A 14349-nucleotide genomic window follows, 5' to 3' on the forward strand; every position below is an offset into this window, starting at 1 on the left:
TACAGTATGATAACAAAATTGCGCAACTTTTCCCTAATTGGACCATCTTCATAGCTTCCATGGTCTCCATGATAGACATTCTTACCTTGGATACAGTGTGCATCTATATATAGGATGTTAAAATATCTTAGTAAATAACAAAGTTGAGACGCGCTTGCGTAGAAACGGAAAGTTAATTGACTTTGTTTTAATGTGGCCCACTCTACACATTGCAATCTGTGAATTAAAAAAAAAACAGCCTTCTAAATAATCCTGGTATTGAGATCTCAAACCCTTAGACGGATGGTCGGACGGAATTCACACAGGTACTGCACTTCTGGTTACCTGTTCACCCCGAAAGGTGCGCTTCCAGGTGTAGCCGTGCCTTCGGTTGGGTGCTTAATGTGCGAGGCGAAGCCGAGCAATGGGGCATCTGCACTCGGATCAAATAATAACCAGTTCCCTTCTCCAAATATTGCCTGTAAATGGCTGAGGGTGCGGTTTTTTACGTTGGATTGCTATATCGATCGCTCGCAGTCTAGAATACACGGCGATTTCAGTAAATGCGCGAGTAAACGCCTTCGGTACTGTGTGGCGAGGCGAACACGCGTATGAGAGGTGGCATCGGAAACGCCGATGCGGTTTTTTACGTTGGTTTCCTATGTCCATCGGCCACGTTTTAAAATAGACTGCATATAAATGTATGCGCCAAAAATCGTACTGCGCACGCGCAAAACGCAATTTATTTATGGAGCAAATTTGATCTTCATTTCGATGGTAGGTCTCTCTAATAAATGCAAACACAATTTATGCACAAAAAATCATACTGCACATGCGCAATATGTAACTTTTTTTATCTATAGAACAATTTAATCGAATTTTCTGAGGTAGGTCCCTCTAATAAAAGCGAAGGAAATGCACGCACAAAAATTGCACTGTGCATGCGCAAAACGAAACTTTCTTATTTATGGGGCAATGTAATCGAAATTTCTATTGTAGGTCCATTAATAAAAGCACACACAATGCCATGCGTCGAAAAATCGCACTGCGCATCCAACTCTCTTATTTATGGTCTCTCTAATAAAAGGAAACACAATGCACAACGCCTTTTAATTGAATTTTCTATGGTAGGTCCCTCTAAAGGTGGGACTCCACCAAACTGGGCTACGTGCGTTTTCGTCAATTTTGCGTATTTGTCAAACGGTACGTTGTGTACGTGGTATATCTGTATTTTGTTTGCTTTTTTCTTCAATTTGAGTCTGTATTTTGTTTTTCACAACGAAGATATACCATATACCTTAACAAAAAAATTTCGTCAAACAATCTCGGATGAAGAACAAAAACTCTCTGCAAGCAGACACATCTGCCCAGTTTGGTGGAGTCGAATTTAAAATCTGCGGCATGTTGTGCCGGCTGCAAGGCCCGAGATGTCGCCGGGCTAGCCTAGTTTGGTGGAGTCCCATCTTAAGAAAAGCAAAGATTTACTAAAAAAGAAACCATCAATTTCTTGGTGCTTTTTTGAGCCAAATCAAATTTCTTTTCGGTTTTTTCGCCTTTTACAATATTCCGACACTTACACAATCCTACACTGAGAAAAATGGTCTAAATAAACTAAGTTGCTAGAAGTTTTTACTTGCTGTTAATAAAGTTTCTACTGGTCGTTAGTAGCCTATGCTATAACTGTAAATGAAAATATGTTTATACAATGATATTTTAAGGGGAAGATTCTTACATACTAAGGATTATTATTTTTTATACATTATACAATACTATAGATATAGTGAACACTTTGCGTAGTAATGGGTATTCATGTAGTGTTCATAATAATTTATATCTGCAGCAAATCATCATTTTTATATTTAGCATAAACTCAATACTGAAGCTTAGTAAACGTTTACTAGGGGGTAATGAATTTTTGCATATGTAACTATTACGCATGTGAAATTAAATGATGAAAATGCAAAATCTGCATTATATCCCGGGCGTGGCGTGTCAGTGTGTGTCTTGTTATTGTAATGTGTAGTTATTTTTCGTTGGGTTGCGTTGCGAGTTGCGATTTCGCCGTTATTAAGTTCTAGCGTTGTTCTAGTGCATAATGACCTATAATTATTACGATCTATTAGAGCAGTGGGGATTGACCGAATATAAATCTGTATTTATACAGGTATGTATTTGTGCACCTTATTTGATTTATGTTGTTTTCACCTTTATGAAACATTAGAATATCATTATTCATTACTCTTATATACTTGTAGACGAAGGTATTGATGATAATAGCTTTGGGCTGCTGGACAATGATACTATTACTATTCTCTTCAAAAAAATTGGACCACGGTTGCTTTTTAAAAAAAATACGCAGAATACTTAAATAACCTTTGTAAACAGTCCTGGACTTTTGAAGTAAATAATTCTGGTGCTGAGACAGTTGCGGCACCGGTAGAGGTTACCTATTTTAAATTTATCCCCGTAAATAGGCATTTAAATTTTGGTTTTAGTGCATGGATAAATTTTATGATCCACACCAGAGTTATTTGGAACCAATAGCCAGTACGTCGCAATCATCATCAATCGTAATAGAACCTGACGAGGAAATTAAATCCATAATATCAAATTCTTCGAACAATTCGTTAATATTGTCGGAGATTTTCTGCGACAATACACATAAGAAAGCGAAAATGGATAAGGCGGAAGACAGCATTTTTCCAAATGTAAGTTCACCTCACATCAGTTACACATTTTTAAACGATAGTTTGATACTCAATCTAATATTGCTGTTTGCATTGTTTAATTTCAACTGCGTTTAAGGTTAATCATCGTAATCGTCAGGAACCGTCACCGTTTAAATTTTTTGTGCAATAAACTGCTACCGTTGCACTAAAAAAACAATATAGTACAGTGCCACCAAGCTCAGAATGTCCCCGGAAAATATGCGAATTAAATTTCGAATAATTCAAAATGGCCAATAGCATTCTCCAAATCGATGGCGGTACATTCGTCACTATAACTTCACTGTTTGTCAGTTTTGACAGTTTACGCTTCGTTTGTGATTTACGTGCGCTTCACGATAATTTCGTTCCCTAGTTCCTTTCTTTACATTTTTGTCACTATAGTTTTATACAAATTCATCTTTTTTTAAGACGCATAGAGCCCGGATTTATGGTATGTAAATAGCATGTTCCAATTCGCTTTTGCATCTGAATGTACTATGTAAATGTATAGCGCCCTCAGACACGCCCCCTCAGTACCTTGGTACTAGTGCTGGACGATAAATGAAATTATTATCGATTTATCGATAAGTCTGTTAAGTCCGATAATTATCGATTAATCGGGAGTCGATAATTATCGATAACTTTCGATAATCTTCGATAACATTTTCGATAATTATCAATAATTTTCGATAACAGTTTCGATAATTATCGATAATAATCGATAACAGATTCTACAATTATCGATAATAATCGATAACAGATTTATCCATAATTATCGATAATGATCAATAAATTGTTCCGTAACTATCGATAATAATTCATAACAATCGATAACTTTCGATATCGATCAATAATACCTAATCTATATTTTTTGACAATAATGAATAAAGACGCTAACTTTCGATAATAATCAATAACTTTCGACTACAACCGATAGTACTGGGTAATTATCATCGATTATTGTTGACACCTTCCAATCTGCCATAATTATTGATATCTACTAGATAAGTATATAATTTTGGAGTTGTTATTTTATGAATTTAGTACTAGTGCTTTTTAATGTGCAAACAATGGATGAAACTGCGTAGGTACGTGTACGTTACTTACGTACTTGATCTTCCAGCAACTGTACTGGTCCCATTATTTTGAATCTGGCGCAAAAAGTGTATAAGGCTTTTTTGTAGAGCTAATCAAGGCACATCTTTTTTATATTTATGTAAATTTTAAGAATATACTTTATATACTTAGACATCACAATTATTTGTTTATTTTATTTGTCAGGGCTTGGAAGCTTTATTAAAAAGATCCGCAGAGGGACAAATTGTCTTGGCCCATAAAGGGAAATTAAACAACGACCATAGACAGAAACTCTCCAAGATTATAGTTAATGAGCTAATCTCCCTAAGGAACCGAAACGCCATAACTACAGAGTAAGTACCTATATTTTGAATATATTTGCGTATGATGAATTATATTTCTATTATTTTTAGTATTAAAGCAGCTACTTTTATGAGAGTGGCTTCGGAAATTGTGGGAATTTTCCCTGGCGAGGCGGTCGAATCTTATTACATTCCCTACACATCTTCCAAAAAAGGTTTGCGGCAACAGCCTGCGAGGGGGAAGTTGTGGTCCCGGTTTGTTAATTTGAGGGCGGCATTGCGATTAGCTGAAAGCACTACTCAAGGTCGACAAACCGAAGAAAAGGAGAATCTTGAAGAAGAAAATGCCACAATCAACCAGCACCTAGCATTCTTGAAGGCAGCAGTTGAACCATACCCAAAAGTGTTAGAATACTGGGAATCGACATTCCAAGCTAGGACCAAACTTTACAAGAACGCAACAATTGAAAAAATATTTAAGGATTTTCCAGCTCTCTCGTCTGCTTACGGTTTAGAATTAGTGAGTAACACCTATATATTTATTTATGGATCTATTTATGAATTTATTTAATTGTAGCTTGAGTCTGATTTTAATGAACTATACCCCCAAAAAATTGACATTATTTATAGTCAATGGCCCAACGTAGCCAAAGCAATTGTATTAGAGATAGAGGAGAGGAAGATAAACATTGAACAAGTAGATAGAGGTAAGAGTACTGTGCCCTTGAGACTATACCTAATTATTTACGAAAATATTTTGCAGATACATCATTGCAGGCATTGTTGGGTTTGCCCCTTTTATTTTCTCCACTGACTGTTAAGAAGCACAAGAACAATAAATCTCAAAATTGGCGACCGTCGAGAGCAGAGGTGCAAGAAAGCTTTTGTGTGTATACATCGGTAAGTTTTACTGTATAATGTTTGTACATACCTGTAGTTAATGTGCTTGCATTGCAATAATAATCTTCATCTCGAAAATATCTAGAAGTCATTTCAAAATGATCATCTAAACTTTCAGTTTGAGTTGAGTTCGCCCTTTGAGTAGTTGATCATCGGTACATTACTATTGTTATACTATTATTATTACGATTATTATTATTATTATTTTATCACTACTTATTGTTTCAGAATTTATCCGAATTAAATGAATTAACTGAAAAAAGAAAACTGAAATTGGAGGAACTCGACATACCGTTTCAACCATTTGGTGCAGCTGTTGGTCCTATTGGTAACGAAACGGTTTATTTGATTATTAACGAACACTCCTATAAGTGCGAATCCAGTATTAGGTGTTTCGAGTTACTGTTTAAGGTATTTCACTCTTTGAATTTGGAATATCCCGTGGAATCTAAACATGTTTGGCAATTTATACAAGAACTAGTGTTCAAAATGCCTGCTACTAGTAAAAGCAGTAGTGTTGCATGTGTTATTGCAGATGTAAACTTTCATCTAGGAAAGTTGTAATATGTTTGATTTTATATATTAACTATTTAGAAAGAAAAAACTGTTTACGCAATAATGTTTACCTGTTTTAAATGTTTTAAGAGATACTGCAACTCCAAGGCATTAATTACTCACTTAAAAATTCTTCATAGTTGTAATGAAAATAGTATTTTTAAATGTGCAGAATCGAAGTGTTTTAGAACTTTTAGTTCACTCAAATCCTATCGAAAACATCTCAGCAATCACACATACACTACTAATGAACATGGCCAACCTGAACTAACGAAATGTATTTCTTTGCCTGAAATTAATGTATTGGATAACTCAGTTGTTCAAGAAGAAACTGTTTACTCAAAGTGTAGTATGCCAACACTGAATGAAGACCTTACATCACGAGATACTTTGAATCATAATGATGAAGATGATCATTTTCAAAGCTTCATTAATTCAAAAAAGGTTAGTTTTATAGCAAAAATGTATGCGGATACAACATTTTCACGAAAGGATGTACGAATCGTTGTGGACGATATTACAAATTTGTTAAAAGAGCCATTGAGTATTTTAAAAAAGAATGTTTTACAAGTTTTAGGCGGTACTAATGCTGATATCCAGAAAACTGAAAATATCTTTTATCAATTCACACAATTAGAAAATATATTTTCCGGCTTTGAGTCGGATTATCTATGCCTTCAGTATCTTCAAAAAATAGATTGCTACATACCTCCTGTGCCATGCATTGTGGGTGATCGACTTGATAGTATGAAAAATGATATACCTACGCCTCGTATTTATAATAGTCAGTTTATTCCGATTGACAAAGTTTTACAAAAATTTTTTGAGTTACCTTTTATATTAAAGGAGACTGTAGCTTATATACAAGATTTACAAAAAAAGCCACACTTGAGCAATATCATTCAAACCAAATTTTGGAAAAATAAGCTAAATAATACATCTTTAAAAGAATCTGATTTTATATTTCCATTATTTATTTACTTTGATGAGTATGAAAGTGGGAATCCTTTAGGTTCCCACTCAGGTATTCATAAAATTTCAGCTGTGTACTGTTCTGTTCCGGTTATACCGCCTAAATATCGTTCGCAATTGGAAAATATTTTTTTATGTTTACTTTTCCACAGTGCGGATTTAAAGGATTTTGGATCAGAGATATTATTTTCAAAATTTATTGAGTTGTGCAACGATTTGGAATTAAACGGTGTCAGTGTCACTACTGGTCCAAATGAAATAAGTAGAATACACTTTTGTATGTGTTTGTTTTTGGGTGACAACTTGGGACTAAATACAATGCTAGGTTTTACAGAATCATTTCGTGCAAACTTTTATTGTATTTTGTAAGTTATCATGACAAGAAAGTGAAACGGAATTGGAAGAATGCGTACATCTATTAAGAAACAAGGAACAATATGAGAATGATATTGCAATAAATAATATTTCACTTACTGGTATCAAGGAACGATATATTTGGAATAACATTTCATCCTTTCATGTGTGTGAGAATTTTGCAGTTGATATATCACATGACATTTTTGAAGGCGTTGCAGTATTTGATCTTGTCGAAATTTTACACAACTTCGTTTTAGTTGAAAAATTGATCTCAATTGATACCATAAATTCTAAGCTAAAGTATTTTAATTTTGGGAAACAGAATATTAATAAACCGCCTTTGATATCTTTAGAAACTCTGAGAAAAAAGAAAATTAAAATGAGTTGTGCCGAGATGAAGTCATTTGTTTTATACTTTGGCCTCTTATATGGTTCATTAGTCCCTAAGAATAATAATCATTGGAGATTGTACATTCTATTGAGAAGGATACTTGCCATAGTACTCTCTCAAAAATTTCATTTTGATACATTGGAGGAAACATGTAATTTATTGAAAAATTTAGTGTCTGAACATCATAGACTTTATCAAGATCTGTTTCACTTAAATTTAAAACCAAAACATCATAATTTACTTCATTACCCTTTAATTATTAGAACGGTAGGTCCATTGCAGCAAATGTCTACCTTGCGTTTTGAATCGAAACATAGAGAGTCAAAGCAGTATGCAAATGTTGTATCATCGAGAGTGAACATCACTCAGTCGATTGCTATTAAACATCAATTGAAGTTGTGTTCGAGGTTTTTAGACCAAAGAGGTTTTCGTGATGTACGTGAAGTAAATATTAGGCATACTCTACTTAATATAAATGAAATTTTTCCGAACTATAATGAAATTTTTTGTAATCAGTTTGAAAATTTTATTGACAATGTTAGCTTACTAAAGCATGTTACTATTAACAACGTTATGTTTCGCGAAGAAAGTATAATTTTAATTAGAAATGAAGATCAACCGTTGTTTGGAATCGTTACTCACATTATTGAAAATCTGTCGCAACAAATTTTGTTTGTTTACAGAGAATTGCAAACTGTAACCTTTAATGAACATTTTTATGCTTTTGAAGTTACTTCCACTGATATTAGAAGGTGTATCCTACCCACTGACATTGAATTGTTGGAACATCTTATTATTTCAGTTGTTCAGGGTGGACAGTTCATTACCATTTTTTAGGATTGCAATTTATAATTGCATTAGAAATTAAGGATAGCATTTCTTAGTATACGATTATTATAAATTTAGCTATAGGTGTATTTACAATGAAATACCTTTGTATAACTACATAACGTTTTTTGTCATAGGTATCATGTGTTATTTTCTGGTATAAAATAAATGTTTTAGTTTTTTATTACTTAAAATTGATTTATTTTGTACCATCCAAAAAATATAAAGTTATAATGGGTCAAATTTTATTGGATATCAAAATGTATCGTACCTATACGCTTTATGATAGGTATATAATATACAAAAAAATTTGGTAAAGTAAACAAATAAGTGCCAACAGCAGCATAATGATGCAACTGCAGTAAGTATATTAACTTTACTGTGGAACGTAAATACCGTACTTAAAGTAAGTGAAAAAAAATACTTGCAATAAGAAACTTTTGTTTTTTTTGTTAATGAAAGATTTATTAACGACAAGTGAACTATTTATTACGCACTATACAAAAAGTTTCCGTAGTTAGTTAACTAATTCACTAACTACTAATAAACTAAGTTGCTGCTGGTAATTCTGTTCTTGTTATAAACTAATTATTTTACTGGCAAGTGAATAGTTTTATGAACTAATTTTCTGCTGCTATTAGTAAACAGCTTACTTGGCGCCTATTTAAGTGAATTTTTTACTTAGCAATAATAAATTTTCACTTGCCATTATCAAAGTTTTTTCTCAGTGTAACTACAAGCAAAAAAAAAATGACAAACGATAAAACAATACAAAAACGGCGTTTGCTAACAACACGATGGTGATAGGTCGTAAAGACCTATCTAGCAAAAGAGCAAAGAACGTGAAGAATATAACTTCTGTACAGCAAACACAGCTAACATGCAACATAAATGGGCCAATGTATCAAAGTACCCTCAGTTTACAATTATCAAGAATCTTACCTGATTGGTTAAGGGAGCAGCAAGATGAGATTCTATATCAAAAGTGAAGGAATCATCGGCATACAGATCTTCGAAAGGATGAGTGTGCTCATAAAAAATTTTTCCATCATTTATATCGGACTGCGTAAATCCATTTGTCAGTTGAAATACGTTGTCCTTTTTACTAGAGCGCGCGATTAGGCGACCCAAACGCGGAAACTGAATAATTCGAAAATATATGCTTCGATCTCTATCTGATACTGTTGCCAGCAAATTCTTGGAGGTGATTAGTTTCTTTTGTAGAGGAAAAACGTGCAGAACGGATTTTTCGACTAATTTCAGTTGAACGGGTTTTGTTCTAATTACAAATGTATAACTGCCTTCGATATGTAAACCATCGCTAATATTAAATGTAAATTTTGCGGCGCTTCCATCTGCAAATAAAAATTTGCATGAGAAGTACATTGCGTAATAACTCACTTTGGTGTCTAAATACGATGACCTCTTGATTAATGAGTTCTTGGGTAAAAAAACGAAGTGATGAATCTGGCTCGGATACTATTGAGACGTTCCCCCACCAACAGCCCAAGATTTGAAACACTATCGAGTCTGCTGGAGTGTCAAGATCAACGGCAGCTGCAACAAACTTGTCAACGTTACAATCTCAAGCATGAGGAAAATTACACAGCATTTCATTGGTGATGACTGAAAGTCCGCCCTCCCACATTGTCAGTCCAGTGTTATTTACGATCATTGGTATTTGATCATTAACTGAAGTAACGTTGATGTCCACTACTAACGGCATGCTCTTTTTATTATCAGTTATACCAAGAACAGTGAATTGGTCGTGCAAATTTTCAGAATTATCGTGTACATACTGTACAGTGCCGATAATTAGTTCTTCGTGGCTAAAATTTCCAAGATTGTGATTCCGGTCTCGATTTTCCAGCACCCCATGTAATGGCGGTTTGACTACTACGTAATCGGTAACTTTTGATTTAAAATACTCTGTTTGTACATAAATATGATTTCCGGTTAAGACAACTTTGCCACCTTCGTTGACATTCACCACATTACTACCCAAATACAAATGTTCAGGAATTATTTGTATATCCAAGTTGACACCGCTTAGCCACACCATGCTGTTGGTAACGTTAAACCCGATTGTATCTGTAGTTTGATTGGATCGCGACTGAACATATACAAGCCGATTCTCGTTGATTAGAGCCTGAGTGAAGACTGTCACAATTAAAGGCTCGTTACTTTCACTGTCTGCCACTGGTACAATACTGAGATAACCATTGTGGGGATATTCGGTAATTGTGTACATAATCGCCCCTGCCGGTACATCACTCGATTGTGACACCTGCAATAGAATTAAAATTTTGTTCAATCAACTATTTGAGAGTACCTCCAAAATTGTACTGTCAATAACGGCGCTAGTCGATTCTTCAACTGTCAATAGCCGAGAATTTTTTAGTATTAACGGATCCCAATAGCTTGCCGGCAGCATCCAGACATTTAGCTGCGTGACGTTCACCGCATCCTTACATCTCACCCTCAAACTGACTTGATCTACCGAGACGGCGTTGCTACCATTTTCGTGAGCGTAGAAAACGTGTCCGATGTTGATCATCGTTTGTGTAAAATGTGAGACCTCCTGAAAAGAATTAAATTTTGATACGGTTACAAATGAATGTTAATTTCTGCACAATCTGCGTATGCGCATCACGCACAATATCTGATATGCTTGCTTTTGCTAGAACCATTTTTGGTTAAATAAGAAAGTTGCCATTGCGCATGCGTACATCTGATTTTTACTATATGTGATATGTTTACCTATACCAGAAGCATCTGCGGTTAACATTTAAACTAAATATAATTATAAATAAGAAAGACTTCGCATGCGCACATTAATGGTCAAGACTTTTCTTGGGTCAGGTGCTTCAAGTAAAAACAAACATATCACACATTGTGATTAATGTGTGCATGCGCAGGATGTCTTATTTGTCGAAATATCTTTTTGAAATTTTAATCAATATTTCTGTTGAAGGCAAACATCTCATATTGCAAACATTAGATATGCGCATGCGCAGTCTATGCGCTTTCTGCGCAGTGCCCACTTCCTTATTTATGAAGATATTTCATTGAAATGTTAACTATAGATGATTCTAGTAGTTCTAGAAAAACATCGAAAACTAGAAATGTCATTAGCAAAGGCAAACACATCGCACACAGTAACCATCACATATGCGCATGCGCAGTTTCTTATTTATACGACTATTTATGCCACGAATTATTTTCCTTTGTACACATTAACAGTTCGTTACATGACCTTTCGGGAAGTAAATCTCAGTACTCCTAACGAAACTTTGAAATTGGCACATAACAGTAAGGCGAACGAAATCCGAGTCAAGGTGAAACAGCTGGCGCCGAGTACATGACCAAAGGAGAGCGTGGTCGTTAGCAAACTGCACCTCACATCGCCATAGTGGTCAACAAGGCTACCACGGCCTTAATGAGCTGTCAAACCCCTATGGGAAGGAATGGGGACTAACTCCCCACCTCTCCTTCTGGCTATACACAACTGGCGGGTAACTGCTACATTCCATGGCTTTTACCCATAAAGTTTAGTATGGAGTAGAACTAATGAAGGTATAATCGACGGAAACACAAAAGCTCATCCAACATGAGCTATTTTTCGACACAAAAGGTTACTATCTAACTATGTTAACCTGAAAAAGTTAGGTATGGAAGAATGGATTTTAATCTGACCTAGGAAACGTGATAAAAGAAATTTCATCAATATGAATGATACAAATGCTATATGCATTACCCGTACGTTTGACTCCTGAAGCATACAGTGACGACCTCCAGTCAACTTCCGATACCAGGATTATCTGGTAAAAGGTCGAACTGCCATCTGCCAATACGGGAGTAGAGTTTAGAGAAATCGGACTTGATCATGACTCGTTAAAGGTTATAAGGGATACCTTATTAACACAACACTTGGGGAAGTGGGAGTCCCAGGGATGCCACCTCTGCTCACTTTAAGGGTCAGACTCTGGGGGCTGTTACTTAAAGTATACGATAAAAGAGAATCAATTCGTCAGTCAGATTCCAATTGATAGGTTAGGTGACTAACAAGGGTAAGTTTGATGTGGGTGCCAGTGGATTGTAGACAACCAAAGGGCGGACGATCCAGGATTAAAGACTAGTAAATTGCCAGGCTCAGTGGCAACAAGCAGTCGGACTCAGACAGTTCAAGGCCTTTTTAACAGGACCCCTTCGCAAATCGGTCTTCTAAGCTTCTAAAGCTGAATAGAAGGCAGATTAACCAGACTATCACCTGCACAACGTTGTGAGGCGAGGCAGATGAAACATGCTCGGTGCATGTGGTCTGTCACTGTGACAGGCAACAGCTCCTTGGCGACAATTATCTGGAACCGGGGAAGGTGAAACAGAAGCCTGTCTTTTATTGAGAAAAACGTGCTCTGAATCTAGTTGCAAAAGAAAGGGGGTAGGTACAATTTATTTATTTTATTTTTTATTTATTGGGCGAGGTTTCCAACTCAACCCACTATACAATTACAAATACCCATGCCCAAACCCCGATTCAAACCAAGGACTGTCAGTGCCACAGTCCGGCTTCCACGCCACTGCACACGGCTAAGCCCAACACAATGGATTTTTTATGTGCCTAAGTGCTGCCTGGTCGAAAACTGGCAAATCTATCGATGCCAAAAACATCCTATGGGTCGAACAAACGCAGAACATACTGGTGGAACGCGGAGATAGCGGATCTAAGATCTAAGGATATGCACCAGGACCGGAAGAAGGGCGTCACACGAAAATGACAGAGAAGCGGAAGAACTGAGGACCAGTAGCAGGAAATTGAAGATTGCAATACAAAAAAGAAAGGAAGAATGCTGGCGAGAGCTCTGCTGCAATCAGTTAGAGAGAGAGGCATGGGGTATAAAATAGCAGTAGGGAAGTTTGGTGCGAGAAAGCAAGTGATTGGATCAGACTCGGAAGCCCAGGAACAGCTCCAGACACTTTTTCCACTAAGAACAAAATCGGAATGGCGGATGACAATGGAGGATCTACAGACCCCAAAAAAGTCGACCAAAACGAAATCATGGAGGCAGCGAATATGATGCCAAGGAAAAAAGCTCCAGGGCCGGACAGACTTCCCTAATCCCAGACGTCCAAAAATGGCATAAGAGGAAACATGGGGAAGTACATTTCCACCTAACACAGTTCCTGACCGGACATGGTGTAAACGCACAATACCTTCATAGGATCAAAAAGCGTCAAGACGACACATGTGAAGACTGCGGAGGAAGACTCACCAGGACATGCGGTACTGGAGTGCCAGAGATGGGCACTGAGATTGGAGGTAGGGGATCCAATAGAGGAAGACAGTGTTTTAGACACCATGATCGGTAGCGAGAGCAGCTGGAAGAAAATTCATCACGCAGATCATAAGGACGAGAGAAATAGAGGCCAGGAGAAGAGAACAGTAAGGCAGCCCCCCCCCCCCCGAGCGGAAGAATACAATTGGTGATACCAGCTACGTTGGGGAACTGGGAGAAAAAAAAAAGTGCTGCCTGGTTATGCTTCCCTTATGAATAGAATAGTGGTCAAGAAAGAAGCAGCGAGTGAAATAATCAGATTGCTCCGAATTGAGGAGGGAGGAACACATAAAAGAGGAAATCACTTAGGAGTTGTACACCAATTATTTGCACGTATACAGGATGTTAGGCTACATGACTCTCGAATATCGCCATGACAAGCCCTTTAAAGTGGTGATCCGAGACAAGGAAGTCTGTAACGACAGTTCAGAATTTGAGAAAGAAGCCTTATACACAGCTGGTCCCTAATCGAAGAACAGGCGGGATTAGGCATAGGTATTCCTACAGCGTTTCAAGCCTAGGTTATAGCTATAACCAGGTGCGCAGGGGCCATTGCGTCCAAAGGGCTACTTGCTGCATGCATTTACATCTGCTAGAACAGTAAGGCAGTTCTCAAGGCTGACCACCAAGCTGCTTATGGAATGCCACACAAAACCCATGGTCATACATAGGGCTGGTCACTGGATAGTGCCCCCTTGAGATATCATCTCAACAAAATCGGAGGAGCTGAGGATAACACATGTGGTCTCTGCTTCGAAGAGGAAGAAACAGTGGCACACATCCCAGTGCAGGTGTGAAGCTGTCTCCGAACAGAGATCGCAAGACCTGGATGGGAATAGCCCCTCAGTAGATCCAAAGGTTGAAGTGCGTAGGCGTGAAATAGCCCAGCACTTTGCAATTCTCTGGCAAGTCGTATTTTTCCGATAGTAGATCTTTCTCTTCCT

At 36.9% G+C, this 14349-nt stretch overlaps 1 protein-coding gene across 2 annotated transcripts in view; it reads right to left on the reverse strand.

The window, feature by feature from the left end:
* The window catches only part of LOC116165932 (chondroitin sulfate proteoglycan 4), a 60305-nt gene that overhangs the window by 28795 nt on the left and 17161 nt on the right, over positions 1-14349 (reverse strand). For both annotated transcript variants that reach the window (XR_004144216.1, XM_031480702.1), the window contains exons 7-10: positions 10402-10650; positions 9675-10356; positions 9471-9626; positions 9012-9424 (exon numbers count right to left, since the gene is read on the reverse strand). Coding sequence is in view for 1 of the 2 variants with exons in the window: in XM_031480702.1 (XP_031336562.1) it covers positions 9012-9424; positions 9471-9626; positions 9675-10356; positions 10402-10650 (1500 nt within the window). In the remaining variant the exon portion in view is untranslated. The remainder of the gene's footprint in view (positions 1-9011; positions 9425-9470; positions 9627-9674; positions 10357-10401; positions 10651-14349) is intronic.

Source organism: Photinus pyralis, unplaced genomic scaffold, assembly GCF_008802855.1.
Source record: "Photinus pyralis isolate 1611_PpyrPB1 unplaced genomic scaffold, Ppyr1.3 Ppyr1.4_LG3a, whole genome shotgun sequence".
In the NCBI taxonomy this organism is placed as follows: domain Eukaryota; kingdom Metazoa; phylum Arthropoda; class Insecta; order Coleoptera; family Lampyridae; genus Photinus; species Photinus pyralis.